Source organism: Thunnus albacares, chromosome 22 (genome assembly GCF_914725855.1).
Source record: "Thunnus albacares chromosome 22, fThuAlb1.1, whole genome shotgun sequence".
Lineage (NCBI taxonomy): Eukaryota > Metazoa > Chordata > Actinopteri > Scombriformes > Scombridae > Thunnus > Thunnus albacares.
Window position 1 is genome coordinate 5,678,043 of NC_058127.1, and position 13,737 is coordinate 5,691,779.

General features: G+C 41.7%; 1 protein-coding gene across 1 annotated transcript in view; it reads right to left on the reverse strand.

Moving 5' to 3' along the window:
* Positions 1-13,737, reverse strand: part of trpc5a (transient receptor potential cation channel, subfamily C, member 5a) — a 164,128-nt gene that overhangs the window by 17,686 nt on the left and 132,705 nt on the right. Inside the window, exons 12-13 of the mRNA XM_044342493.1 lie at positions 12,252-12,452; positions 11,470-11,591 (exon numbers count right to left, since the gene is read on the reverse strand). Of these exons, the coding sequence (XP_044198428.1) occupies positions 11,470-11,591; positions 12,252-12,452 (323 nt within the window). The remainder of the gene's footprint in view (positions 1-11,469; positions 11,592-12,251; positions 12,453-13,737) is intronic.

A 13,737-nucleotide genomic window follows, 5' to 3' on the forward strand; every position in this document is an offset into this window, starting at 1 on the left:
CAGATGTAAATTAGCTTTGAGCTAATTGAGCTGTATCTTTTATGTTAAAAACTGTACACTGTCCCAATAAATAAATACAATCATCAAATGTCTTCTGTAGCTCTGGAGGAGTTTTAAACCTGTGAACTCCTTAAGTTTGGAAAATTCTTAATGGAAAGCCTGCGAAAGCCTTGTCCTTATAAGTATTGAACATCCATCAGTTACAGATCAACATTATCGTTCATTTGGAGTCATGTCTCTGTCCACCTGGTGAACATAAGTCCAATATTCACTCTCTTTTAGCTCTGTTTTTGGTCTCCACCAGCTCCTGAGGGAAAAATCTGGCTCTTTAGCTGCTAAATGCTCCACTATGTTCACCAGCTAGTCTACAGCTAACTGTGTCTGCCATTTGGTGCTGAGCAGGTAGTGTACAGTGGCTTTTTAGAGTTTTTTCTCTGAAAACAATGCTATAAGAGCGCTGAGAGTGAACCAAAACAGCAAAGTTGCAGTCAGACGTCTAAACAATGAGCTGAAACTTGCTATAAAGCTTCGTAAAGCCGAGGGGAGCTGCAGAGTCGCTGATAATTCCCTGTAGGTTCATCACTATGAGCCAAACCCAACATTATGATCATGCTACTCAAAGGACATGTTTACCAGGCAGGTAAGGTGTAATGGAGAGGTGCTACCGAGTTGCATTATGGTAAATATAGGATCCTGTGTTTTTGGCATTTCTCCACTAGTATTTCTGCCTGTGCTGCATCAATTTTGATCATTCTTTTAAAAAATCTGTCTCTTGTAGGTCTTTGAACATTATGGAAGAGCAACACTAAATTGTTGGACTATACCCTTAACAGATCGACTTAAGCTGAAGATGAAGATGAAGATGAACAGAGCTCAACAGAAAAAGAGGCTGCTGCTGACAATGCTGCTGGAGTGACAGAATGACTTTATATAGTGATAAATAAGACAATGTTACGCACCATTTGAGTCAGTAGCTGAATGACTGACTGTTATGATCATGTTGACAAACAAAGTTTATTGAAATATCCCCTCAAGACATGTTTTAATATATATAAAAATGCTCTGCTTTGAATAATAATTTGTTTAATTAACGTTGTTCCACAAAAAAATGTTAAATTACCTCATTAAAATCCTTAAAATTGCATCTACTGCTTCTCCCTCATTAAAAAACCCAGGATCTATGAATATGCAAATACTTGTCATTTCACAAGTTTAATTATTTGAACATGGTTCTGACATTTATGTCTATAATTTGATCTCTATGTGCCCGGCTGAGATCTGGTATTTCAACACTGACTGTTGAGAAACTGGATCAGTCTACAAGAATAAAAGCTGATTTGTTCAATGTGCTGTGCGAATGATACAGAGAAGGAGTTCGATTTTGTTTTCTTGCTGTCCTTTTTACTGAGAAGTGCACAATACTAATAAAATAATAAAAACAGATATTGATTTTGTAAATATGGATGATGCACAAAGACTGAGCTGGCTGTTCAGATATGAAACATATTGTATTGAATGTATTTCTTGTAATGATATGTTACGACTATTTTTCAGTAGAAAAGCCTAACCAGGGACAGGGGTCGCAAATTTGCTAGAAATCCTATATGCAACACATCTGTTTCATGTTATTTTAACCTGTTACAATCTTTTTTTTGCATCGTCCCTGACAAATAAACTAACAAATAAAAAAGTAAAATAAAGTTAGCCGGTTACTTGGAGAGAACCTGAGAGAAGAGGAGAAAAAAGCCATTTATCAGGATAATCTGCAGAAACAGTTATTGCAGGAGCTTGGTGGGCGGAGTTGGGTCGTCGGGACGATTCAGCTCTCCTGGACTGCCCAGCTTCTATTTATTCCTTTAGTTATAGGCAGTAAATCCATTTTAGTTGCAACTCATGTGTGGTCTCCCCTCCTTTGTCCAGCCTTGAGCCGGGTTGTGACAAATTGGGGGCTCGTCCAGGATCAAATGAACCATTTTGGTAAGATGAAATATAGCCTTTTGTGGTAATTTGGGAGAAGAGGAGAAAAAAGCCATTTATCAGGATAATCTGCAGAAACAGTTTCACATTTTCTGTGACCAGTTAATTTCTTATATTCTCTTTCTCCACATGGCTTTTGTGTATTGTGACGACCCTCTTCTGAACAGACTCTTGGTCCTCAACCTGCAGGAGCTCGGTGGGCGGAGTCGGGTCGCCAGGAAGATTCAGCTCTCCTGGACTGCCCAGCTTCTATATAAGCTCTGGCTTACACCATGTTGGTTTTTGGTTGTGTTTAGTTTCATTTATCTTTTAGTTATATACAACAAATCCATTTTCCCCTCCTTTGTCCAGCCTTGAGCCGGGTTGTGACATGTTGGGGGCTCGTCCAGGATCAAATGAACCATTTTGGTAAGATGATATTGTGTCTTTTGTGCCAATTTGACCTGCTTTTGTTTTTGCTACCTCCTGTGATGATGGGGGGTTTGTCAGTTTGTTTGTAGGCATTTGGTTTTTGGAAAAAGTCTGTCTACCTGGTTACCAGTTTGGAGAATATCACACATGGGTTTTGTATTACCGGAAGATGCATATTTTATAAAATAGCTGTGTCTTGTTATCCCCTGTCGACAGATGTTTTTGCATGACACAGAGAGAAAAATTAAACTTTACTGCTGTACACAAGATGTCTCTTACTTCACTGAAAAGTCTATTCTCAGTGTTTCCATTTCACGCTTATGTAAGTCGCACACTGGACCACGATTGGCTCTAAAGTAGCTGTGACGTCACGTCTTAAACTCAGATTTAAGTTGAGCAAAGAAAAACTTTCCTCTTTCAGCAGAAGGGATGAGAAAACAAACATGCACACGCATCATTCTGCACAGTGAAGCTCAAACATCCGAGCGAAGGAACAAGAAGAAAAAGTGGATGCGGGACTTTAATGTGGACCGGATCTATTTTTCATCCTCCTTTTCTTTATCCCCCGTCTTCCATCATCTACTCTTTGCCGTCATTGTGTTCGTATTGTGACAGCGGAGGTTATTGAATTTTTGATGAAGCAACAATTGGCAGTGCAGCTTCGCCCTGATACTACATCACAAGACAGAAAAGAGAGAGACAGAGGGGGGGGGAGAGAGAGAGAGAGGTTTTGTCTGCAGGGTGTTATATTTGTGCTGCATAAAATATTCAACACTCCGACATTTATTCTCATTGTGTTGTTTGTGTGTGTTGCTGTGATCACTATATCAATCAGTGTGCGTCTGCATACCGAGCATGTGACTTATGTGCATTTCCTGCGTGTGTGTATGAAGGTGGGATATGTTTAAATGTGTGTGTTTCGACGTGAAAGAGAGAGTCAGAGGGCGAGAGACGGAGGTGTAAATGAGGAGAGAGAGGAGGAGGAGGGGAGGAGGGGAGGGGACGGGAGGGAGATCAAATCAACAATGAATGAAGCAACAGAGCGTGATATTGCATCAGAGTTATGAAACGAGAGACGGAAGGACGTGATAAATTGAAAAAAAGCGGGGAGATGAACAGAGAGAAAAGGAGAAGAGAAATAAAGAGGGAAACAGACAAATGCGACTCAATCTTTTTCTCCATCTTTCTCTCTCTTAACTTCCCTCCTCTCGTCAAGCGCAATTTAATTATCCATTAATTAATTACTTTACTCTTCCTTCTCCTTCCTCATATCTTCTTCTTTTCCTCGCACTCATTCGCAGTACTTGTCTCATTTTTCGCTTCTCTTTATTTCCACGTTTCTCCTCTCTTCCTCTTTTCATTCGGTTTTTGTTTACATGTTTTAATATTTTGGTTTAATAAGAGGAAACTAGAATTGAATTATTTTTCTCAGTTTGTTTTTGTTCATTAAAGACATTTTTATTCAGTACTTTCTTCTCCTTCTTTTATCTCCTCTGGTCTCCTTTCCTTACATCTCTCCTCCCCTTCATTCCTTCCCTCGTTTCCTCTCCTCGTTCCATCTACTCTTCTTGTTTCCTTTCCTTGTTTCCTCTCCTTGTTTCTCTCGTCTCCTTGTTTCCTCTCCTTCTCTTTGTATCCTCTCATTTCTTCTCCTTTGTTACCTCTCTGCATTTCCTTTCCTTGTTTCCTCTTCTTGTCTCCTCCTCTCTCTTTGTTTCCCCTCTTCTTTGTATCCTCTCATTTCTTCTCCTCGTTTCCTTTCCTGTTTCCTCTCCTTGTTTCTTCTCCTCTTCTTGTATCCTTTCCTTGTTTCCTCTCCTTGTTTTCTCTCGTCTCCTCGTTTCCTCTCCTTCTCTCCTCTCCTTGTTTCCTCTTCTCTCTCTCTCTCTATCTCACTTTCTCCTCTCCTCATCTTTCTCTCCACTAAGCCGAGTCATAAACTGCTACAGCTGATCCTCACAGCCACTCAGTCATTTCACTGTTATAGTTCTGCAGTCATGTGGGAGGCAGGCTGTGTGTGTGTGTGTGTGTGTGTGTGTGTTGTGTGTAGCGTTTCTATGTGTGTGTGTGTGTGTGTGTGTGTGTTGTATGTAGTGTTTCAATGTGTGTGTGTGTGTTTAGACTTGGCAGCCCGACAGCGTGCAATTAAATCATTCCAGCCTATAGTGCTTATCTTGCTTATGAATATGTAAGATTTTCTGTGTGTGTGTGCGTGCGTGTGTGTGTGTGTGTGTGTGTGTGCAGTCTTGGCACTGCTGTACAGTTAAATCACTGATTATGACTGACTGCAGACACTTCATCATACAGAGCAGCAGTGGATCACTGTGACCTTCCTTACAGATGACTGTATCTGCTGCGTGAAAGAGAGAGAGAGGAAGAAGAAGAGCTCTTCAGATAAATTGAACTTGACTTCCACGTATCTTTTTCAGGACTCTACCTACATTAAACCTCAGCATCACACTTGCAGTTCTTGCCCTCCCTGCTCCTGGAGTAGGACTATCAGAGAAAAGTCCTGCACTACTTCACTCGCTGCAAACATACATCCTCCAAATTAAACAACCAAATATGTTGTTTGACCATGTGACTCCAGAATGACACATATCAGCAGGACAACATCGTTTGTCTGTGCTTTACAAAACTGTTACATATTACTGTTAAACAATAATTATGTTTAATGACGTGACATCGCTGTGGTTAAGGTCTGGTTAGGTTTAGCCACAAAAACCACTCGGTTAGGTTTTGGGAAAGATCGCGGTTTGGGTTAGGGTGTTAGGGTTAGGGTGTTAGGGTTAAGGTGTTAGGGTTAGGGTGTTAGGGTTAGGGTGTTAGGGTTATGGTGTTAGGGTTAGGGTGTTAGGGTTAAGGTGTTAGGGTTAGGGTGTTAGGGTTAGGGTTATGGTGTTAGGGTTAGGGTGTTAGGGTTAGGGTTAGGGTGTTAGGGTTATGGTGTTAGGGTTAGGGTGTTAGGGTTATGGTTAGGGTGTTAGGGTTAAGGTGTTAGGGTTAGGGTGTTAGGGTTATGGTGTTAGGGTTAGGGTGTTAGGGTTAGGGTGTTAGGGTTATGGTGTTAGGGTTAAGGTGTTAGGGTTAGGGTGTTAGGGTTATGGTGTTAGGGTTAGGGTGTTAGGGTTATGGTGTTAGGGTTAAGGTGTTAGGGTTAGGGTGTTAGGGTTATGGTGTTAGGGTTAGGGTGTTAGGGTTAAGGTGTTAGGGTTAGGGTGTTAGGGTTAGGGTTATGGTGTTAGGGTTAGGGTGTTAGGGTTATGGTGTTAGGGTTAGGGTGTTAGGGTTAGGGTGTTAGGGTTAAGGTGTTAGGGTTAGGGTGTTAGGGTTAGGGTGTTAGGGTTATGGTGTTAGGGTTATGGTGTTAGGGTTAGGGTGTTAGGGTTATGGTGTTAGGGTTAGGGTGTTAGGGTTAGGGTGTTAGGGTTATGGTGTTAGGGTTAGGGTGTTAGGGTTAGGGTGTTAGGGTTATGGTGTTAGGGTTAGGGTGTTAGGGTTAGGGTGTTAGGGTTAGGGTTATGGTGTTAGGGTTAGGGTGTTAGGGTTAAGGTGTTAGGGTTAGGGTGTTAGGGTTATGGTGTTAGGGTTAGGGTGTTAGGGTTAAGGTGTTAGGGTTATGGTGTTAGGGTTAGGGTGTTAGGGTTATGGTGTTAGGGTTAGGGTGTTAGGGTTATGGTGTTAGGGTTAGGGTGTTAGGGTTATGGTGTTAGGGTTAGGGTTATGGGGTTAGGATTAGGGTGTTAGGGTTAGGGCGTTAAGGTTAGGGTTAGGGCGTTAACTTTAACGTCCTTAAAGTTAGGTTAAGGTTACAGGATTATTATAGTCCAGAACTGTCCAGACTTGTGGTTGGAAACAGGAAATGAACTGCGGTCTCGTGTGGCAAAGTCCACCGTTGGGTTAAATCCTCCAGGCACTAAATGGCGTCTGTCTCTGTCAACACAATGTAACTATATGTCGTTTTTGAGTCATTTTGTTGTTTTTCTTTGGAGGATAATCTACATTCAGAAGCAGAGGTGAAAGTAGCTTGACATTGTTACATGCTGCCAAAAGTCTTACAAGGTTGAGGTGGATGTTTGAGTTTATAAATTTTATTACAAGACTGTCGTTCCCTGCCAACAGTTACTGATGTTTCCCTCATTTAACAAGGTAGTTGTCACTGAACAATCCTTAAACATACAGGTGGCAGCTCAAAAAACCCTCATATAGTTGTTGAAAGTACTGACTTACTACCTGTTTTGTTGCTCTGCTATGAGAACGTTTTAAGTTGATATCAATACAGAAGTCGAGATTGTTTGTTGCTTTAATGTCATGTTATTTAAATGACAGTCTTGTAGTCTACTATTATGGTAAAAGCAAGATTAAAGAGCAAGAATAATAAAGAGAGTGAGCCAAAGAAACATTTTGCTGTAAAATAACAGATATAAAGTAAAAAAACCCACATAAAACATACAGCAAACCTTTAAAACAAGTAGATATTTCCTGTTTTGTTTCCATCTATGATGCATAAACATCACAGTCACACACCAACAGCTGACAAAGCATCGTCGTGTGTAAAAATTCGGACTCTCCACACTGTCGTTTTTTGATATGCGAGTCTAATTTTCCTCCTCTTAATGAAACAGTGGAAAAAATCTATAAATTTTGAGTGATCTGGGTGAAAAGACGTGGCGTCATGTCTTATCTGGTGAATCAGAATCCCAGTAGCACTCAGGCTGAGGGTGAGAGACATAGAGAAGGTGTTCAAATCCCAGAGAGACAAGAGCGTGAAAGAAAGTGAAAGAGTATTTACAGCGTTCGTGTGAAGGAGAAGGCTGAGAGAGAGAGAGAGAGAGAGAGAGAGAGACACACACACAGTCATGTTTCATGGTGTAAAACGATGTAGCACATTAACGGTGATAAGTGTGTGTGAAGTACAGACGAGAGAGAGATGAGGAGGAAGGAGGGAGGGGACGGGGATGGGATGGGGGGGGGGGGGGGTGACACCTGAGCAGAAACAGGAAATGATCTCGTGTTATAACTCCTTGATGTTGATAAGTGTGTGTGAATTACAGAGCAGGATGCAAAGCTCACACACACACACACACACACACACACAGACAGGAAATAATCCTCGCATTGTAAACTCATGAATGTTGATGCAGGCCCCCGTTTTTTTGCCCGCGGGGCTACGATCACTCTGTTTGCATAATGCGTCATCTCAGGCGTCACCGTGGCGATCAGCATGCTCATTTAGCTCCAGCATGAGGCTGATTTCTCTCCTGCAGACTCGGATCCACCGCCAGCGTCTACAGCGAGATCAGGGTGTGTGTGTGTGTGTGTGTTTTTTTTTTGTTTTTTTTTCCATCCTTTTGTTTATCCAGACAAAGATCCGCTGAGCGTGTTTGTCCTTTTTCAGGCATCGTGAGGAAGAGGATTACACGAGTAAAAAAAACACACGACTTTGATGCTTTGACAAACTCATATTTCAAGTCTGTGCTGTCTTGTCAATATTTAAACAACTGTTTTGTTTTCATGCTTTAGTTGCAGGGAATGATAAATAAATTATAAAAAAAATTGCATATATGTTCAGTCTCCTAAAAGTTACAAATAATCAACAATAGGTTTTCCAGGAAATGTACATTAATATGAGCCACAATATTGATTATTAAAGGCACAATCCACTGATTTTGCACACTAATATCAGTTTATTTATCATGAAAAGTACTATTCAGCCTTTAAAACATGCAGGGAGCTTCTAATGAAAAAAGTCATTCAGTTGCATTATGGGAATTGTAGGATATACTATGCTGCCTCATTCTGTCAATTCTCTATAATCATCTTTATGACTTGTGTGCTGTGTAACATCTGGTCTTACTCTAGTCAGCTACAGTCCTCATCTCATCAGTATCTACACTGGATCTGTTCACACATCTGTCACAGTCCTGCTGTGCACTCAAGAGCGGTTAAAGCACCTAAAAAGACACTTCAATCACTATCAGCTGTTACTCTACTGGAGTAGACAGCCGCGCTGCCAATGAATGTAATCCTGGCAGGAACTATGTGTCCTCCAAAATGTATTTCGCAAAACAAATTTGTAGTATAATAGGATTTGTTTTGTTCATGTCAGTGTAATCTAGACATAATTGCATTTTCTTTAAAGTGCTATTTAGCTAACGCAGATTGGTTGGCAGATTGGGGGGTTTGTTGTCATATGTGGGGGGCATGAAAAACTCAAGAAAGAGACTCATCAGACATTTCTCCGTTCTCTGTTAAAGAGCGGCTGACATTGACACTGAAATGAGAATTGCTGGTCCACCTTAAAAGTCAGTCCACCCTAAGTGAGCCTGGTCAAGTTAAGCTAACGCGTTGTTGCTAACTTCGGGGCTAACCCCTTCGATAGATGAGTATTTTCTTTGTCTTGAGGAGCTGCAGCATTTATTAACTGACAAACTGGAGTCTGTGCTCTACATTTACTGCCAGATTGACAACTTACTGCTAAACTTTTCCTCTGCTCCGCTCGCCCTTTGCGCTCGTGCAACTACACACTGCCCTATTCCTTAACGGAGTTACGCTACTCTTGTACCTTTCACATAGATGTCCTTTGAAGAAGGAAGAGAGGGTGCGCCGCTGCTGAATGAATATAAGGGGAAACACTGGAGGCAGACATGGATAATGTGGACTTTACAGCCTGTAGAGGGAACGAAGCTGACTTCAGGTTAAGCCGTCGGTCTTTCTGGTATGGCTTCCTCTGGCGACACATGAGTGACGTCATCGGTCGCTGATGTCAGTATGAACAACTGGCAGCGACTGGATCTGAAGACTTCAGATGAGGATCTTTACATATCACACACTGTATGATTTTATCTGCTCCAACTCCGATCAGTCATCACAAAAATCAGATTCACAACTGACTCAGCCGTCGTCATGTGCGTCCCCGCCTTTAAACGGCGTTAATTAAGGTTATTGGAAGGTTTTTCATCTATTCGGCGCTGGTGCCGTAATCATATTAGACTTGATGTTAATCTGTTGATGATTATATTCATCTAATAATCATCTAGGTACCTTTTTACCTTTAATAAAAATAGACACAATTAAAAGTCGGGAGTGTAATCTGTTGTTTCGGCATCCATTACAGTCCTATCATCGTCCCGAGTGCTTACTGTAATGGAATCAATCGCAGATCAATACGGCTATTATCTAAAACAAACCACATGCCTCATCAATATTCGGCCCACTGACTCGACTTGGCTCCCACTTTGCCTCTCTCAGCAAAGACGCTCTGCGAGTGTGTGTTCTGTGTGTGTGTGTGTGTGTGTGTGTGTGTGTGTGTGTGTGTGTGTGTGTGTGTGTGTGTGTTCTGTGTGTGTGTGTGTGTGTGTGTGTGTGTGCTGCAGAGCTGCCATATGAGCCGTAATTCAAACTTGGCTTCTCAATAAGCGAAAACCCAGCGACTCGCTTTCCGCATTTTCAAATTCATCCGTCTCGCAAAATAACACATTAATATTCTTCATGTCTCCTGAACGAGCTTCTGGTTCGCAGCCTGAGCTGCTGCTCGACACCGAAAATCGTTTCCATATCATTATATTATCTAGACGCATAAGAGGAGTGTGGGTGTGTGTGTGTGTGTGTGTGTGTGTGTTTGAATTATGGTTGATGCGGCACCTCTACACACACACTGTACTTGTACTGCTGGCTAATATTATCACAGCCGTTATAAGCATTTTATTTACTGTCCTAAGATAAAACTGACTGGAAGTTTTTAATGATGTTTGGTTGTTTTTTTTTTTGTTTTAGTAAAAGATCAAGTTTTAAAAATCAATGAAGGCATTTCAGGAGTATTTTGGGATCTACAAGAACCATAAAAAAGCTGGAGCCACATGTAACATCACTGAAATTTATATCCTGGGATTAAAATGTTCAGAATTACCTTTAGTTTTTTAAACTGGATGTATTCTGCACATTTCCAGGTCTATATTTATATTCTCTATTGGAATATCTTTGCATGATTTACAGTTAAAAACTCCTTATTTATCTTCTACTGGTCCTTTATGCAGCGCCTCAGTTCAGCCTCTGTCTGAAACAGGCAGTTTTAGCTCCTGTCTCTTTAAAGCCCACCTCCTGATGAGCCCACTCTGTTCTGATTGGTCAGCTTCAGGAAGCTTCAGTCAGCTCTCGAGGCTACGTCATGGATGTATTATAAGAGCTGGATACCGGGCTAAAAATGGCGCCTATTCAGTCCTATAGGAACTGCTCGCCTGGTGCATACGCCAAAAAAGGTTTCTAGGCCCAGGCCATAGACTAATTGATGTTGTTTGCAGTTCGAGGCGTCCTGTCAACAGTTTTACAGACGTCTCTTTTATAATGGCGGTCTATGGAGGAAAATCCTTTTTGGGCCTTGGGGGGATTTTTCACTGCAATACCGCGAGTGGCCACTGGGAAAAATTGGCTGCAAGGCTGCGTGGTGGCGCCCGGTCCAGCTCTTATTATACATCCATGAGCTATGTAAACAAACTATAGTCATCAGAGATTTTAATTCTTTTTCCTGTTCTTTACTCAAAATGTCAACTTCTCGAATACATTCCTACATGTTGAAGCTGAAATCCGATCCGAAATATGCGAGTAGACAACGAGAACAACCTCTGCTACAAAGATTATAGAACTGACAGCCATTTATAGACACGCAGCTCATCAGGAAATTAGAAAAAACAGCAAATGAACCGTTCAGGGCAGATTGAAACCTGGGATTTACATTTTTACATACGTTCACCTCATGTTTTGGAACTTTGACCATGTTTAACATTAACATTCACCATAATAAAAGCATAAAATATAAATAACAGAAAATCACAAAAAGCATGAAATGTCCTCTTTAAAGTTTCCTCCTGATTAGAAGCTGAAAAACCTCAGATATGATACGTCCAATTACTGAGCAGAGCTTTGAAAAACTGAATTTATGTATTTCAGCCTGGAGCGAGGAAAACAAAAAAAAAACGCATATAAAGTCCCAACAAATGTGCGTACTGTATTCATAAAAGTGTATACTGCTGTACGTTTTACCTCTACAGTTACACACACACATATATTAAGGATGGTACTCACGTTGAGAAGGCGTTGTTCTGCCTCTCACAGCGGATCCCCTTGCAGTTACTGGGTTCCTCTGAGGCCTTGGTCTCATAATAGAAATACAGCTGGTTCAGACCGTTAGCGAACGCCAGCAGGACCTGCACAGGAAACACACAGGAAAATATATTTCTTTCAGTCCTTATTTGTAAAATCTTTCATCCAAACTAAACTCATTAATCTGTGGTGGAGTTTTCTTTCCGTTTTAAAAGCTGGTTCGCCGTCGTTTCGTGGGGTTTTTCTCTCTCCACAGTCATTCTGGATCTAACATTACATTATGTTACACAAGGATCGACCCCCCTCCGTTCCTCCGAGGCGTTTTTTTTTTGAAACACAGCTTTCACCTCAAACAGGGCACCACAGCAACATGAGCGGTGTTACGTAAGTGAGCATGAAGCAATGTGGCTTCTGCGCCTCGGGCTCTCCGGGATTGATTTTAGGACTTCGGGGAGCCGAACGATTCACATGTGGATTGTGTTGTAGGTTAGGAGCTCCCCCGAGAAGGAATTAATGAGTTTTGAATGTAATGAATAGGCCTGTAATGTCCTTCTACAACCTATCAAGGGTACAGAGAGCTGAGACTTTGCTTATAATCATCAAAGATGCAGAGTTTAGTGAGTGAAAGGGAATAAAAACTTCAAAGGAAACAGTGGTCTGGTCCACCAGGGACTTGTTGTTGCATGTCTGTGCCCATCTTTCCTGTCTACATCTGTCCAATAAAGGCAAAAAAAAAAAAACAGTCAAACGTCTTTTTTTTTTACCAGACAGTAAATGAAGAGAAACTTGAGAATGTCCAGCAGCATCCGTCCCAGCGAGATCTGCAGCGGCCCGAGGTGTGAGTTGGCGGTGAAGAGGGAGATGAGTCTGAGCGAGCTGAAGATGTTGGCGATGGCGAACAGAGCCTCGGCTATCAGCGTCGGGTGCCACATCTCCCACTCCTCCCTGGGACGAGAGGAGTTATACTGGAGGGGAGGAGCAGACGAGGACAAGGAAAGAAAATATGAAACAGAATGAAAGTGAAAGAAGCATTTCATACACACCTGACTTGAATCTTTATATTCTTTGATTTCTGAATTAGTTACTCAGATATTTTGAAATATGCACTCTTGTTCTGTTTTACTGGGAATTAGATTAATGGAACAAGACCAAACCCCTCTCTTTCACTAAATTCAATCATCCGTGCATACCTATATAAGCGTGTCTAACCCCTTTCTCTCCCGGCTCACAGTGGTTTAGCACTTATGCCTCACATTAAGAAGGTCCTGGGTTCGAACACCGGCCGTCCCAGGTCCTTTCTATGTGGAGTTTGCATGTTCTCCCGTGTTCATGTGGGTTTCCGCCGGGTACTCCGGTTTCCTCCCACCATCAAAGACATGCTCGTTAGGGTTAATACTCCCACATAAGTAATTCTTCTTGTCCTATTCTAGGAACCACAGGGGGACGACGAAGCAGAAAGCTCATCGAGACACACGTCTTGACCCCCTGGTTCCTGGACACTCCAGCCTCTTCGTGATTCCATTTGGTCCCCGGTCGTCCCATCGACCCTCTTCGTCCCTCTCCTCGACCCCATTATCCCAGCGTACACGACCCAGACCAACCTTCAGCTCCCTTTCATCCCCCGGCAATCGACCCCCTTCATCCCTCTCCTTGACCCGCCTCCAGCCCACCATACCTCATCAATCCTGAACCCTCTCGACGATCCAAATAAATCTACTTTTATACCGTTCAAATGGTCTTTGTTAGTGAAATAGTCTGATATTAGTTTCATCTTTGTACATTCACTTTGATGATTCATACAGGACGTTTTTAGCCTAGCTTACCATGAAGACGAGAAGCAGAGGGAAAAAGCAAACCTAGCATTTATCAAAAGAGGAAAAATAAACCTTCCGACGTCTACAAACTTTCTTACATACGTTATTTCATTAATATGTTCTTGTTAGATAGCAACAATACACCCAAAATGACCAGAGTTAGGAAATAATGCAACGCTGACAACTTTATGACAACAACAAGACTTCTTCTCGTCGTTGTTCGTCAATACGTCAGTACTTCAATACATAAACTTGTTTATTAGATCATAATGTCTTCTCTTCTCTTTCTATAAGTGTTATTTATTTTTTTGGAGATGTTTGAAGGCATCTTTGACTGAGCTACGCTAGCTCTCCTGGACCTACCTCTCAATATTGTCAATATTTTCTTCTTACTGTTAACAAATCTTATGAAAAAAAACTAAAACCAACATCTAAT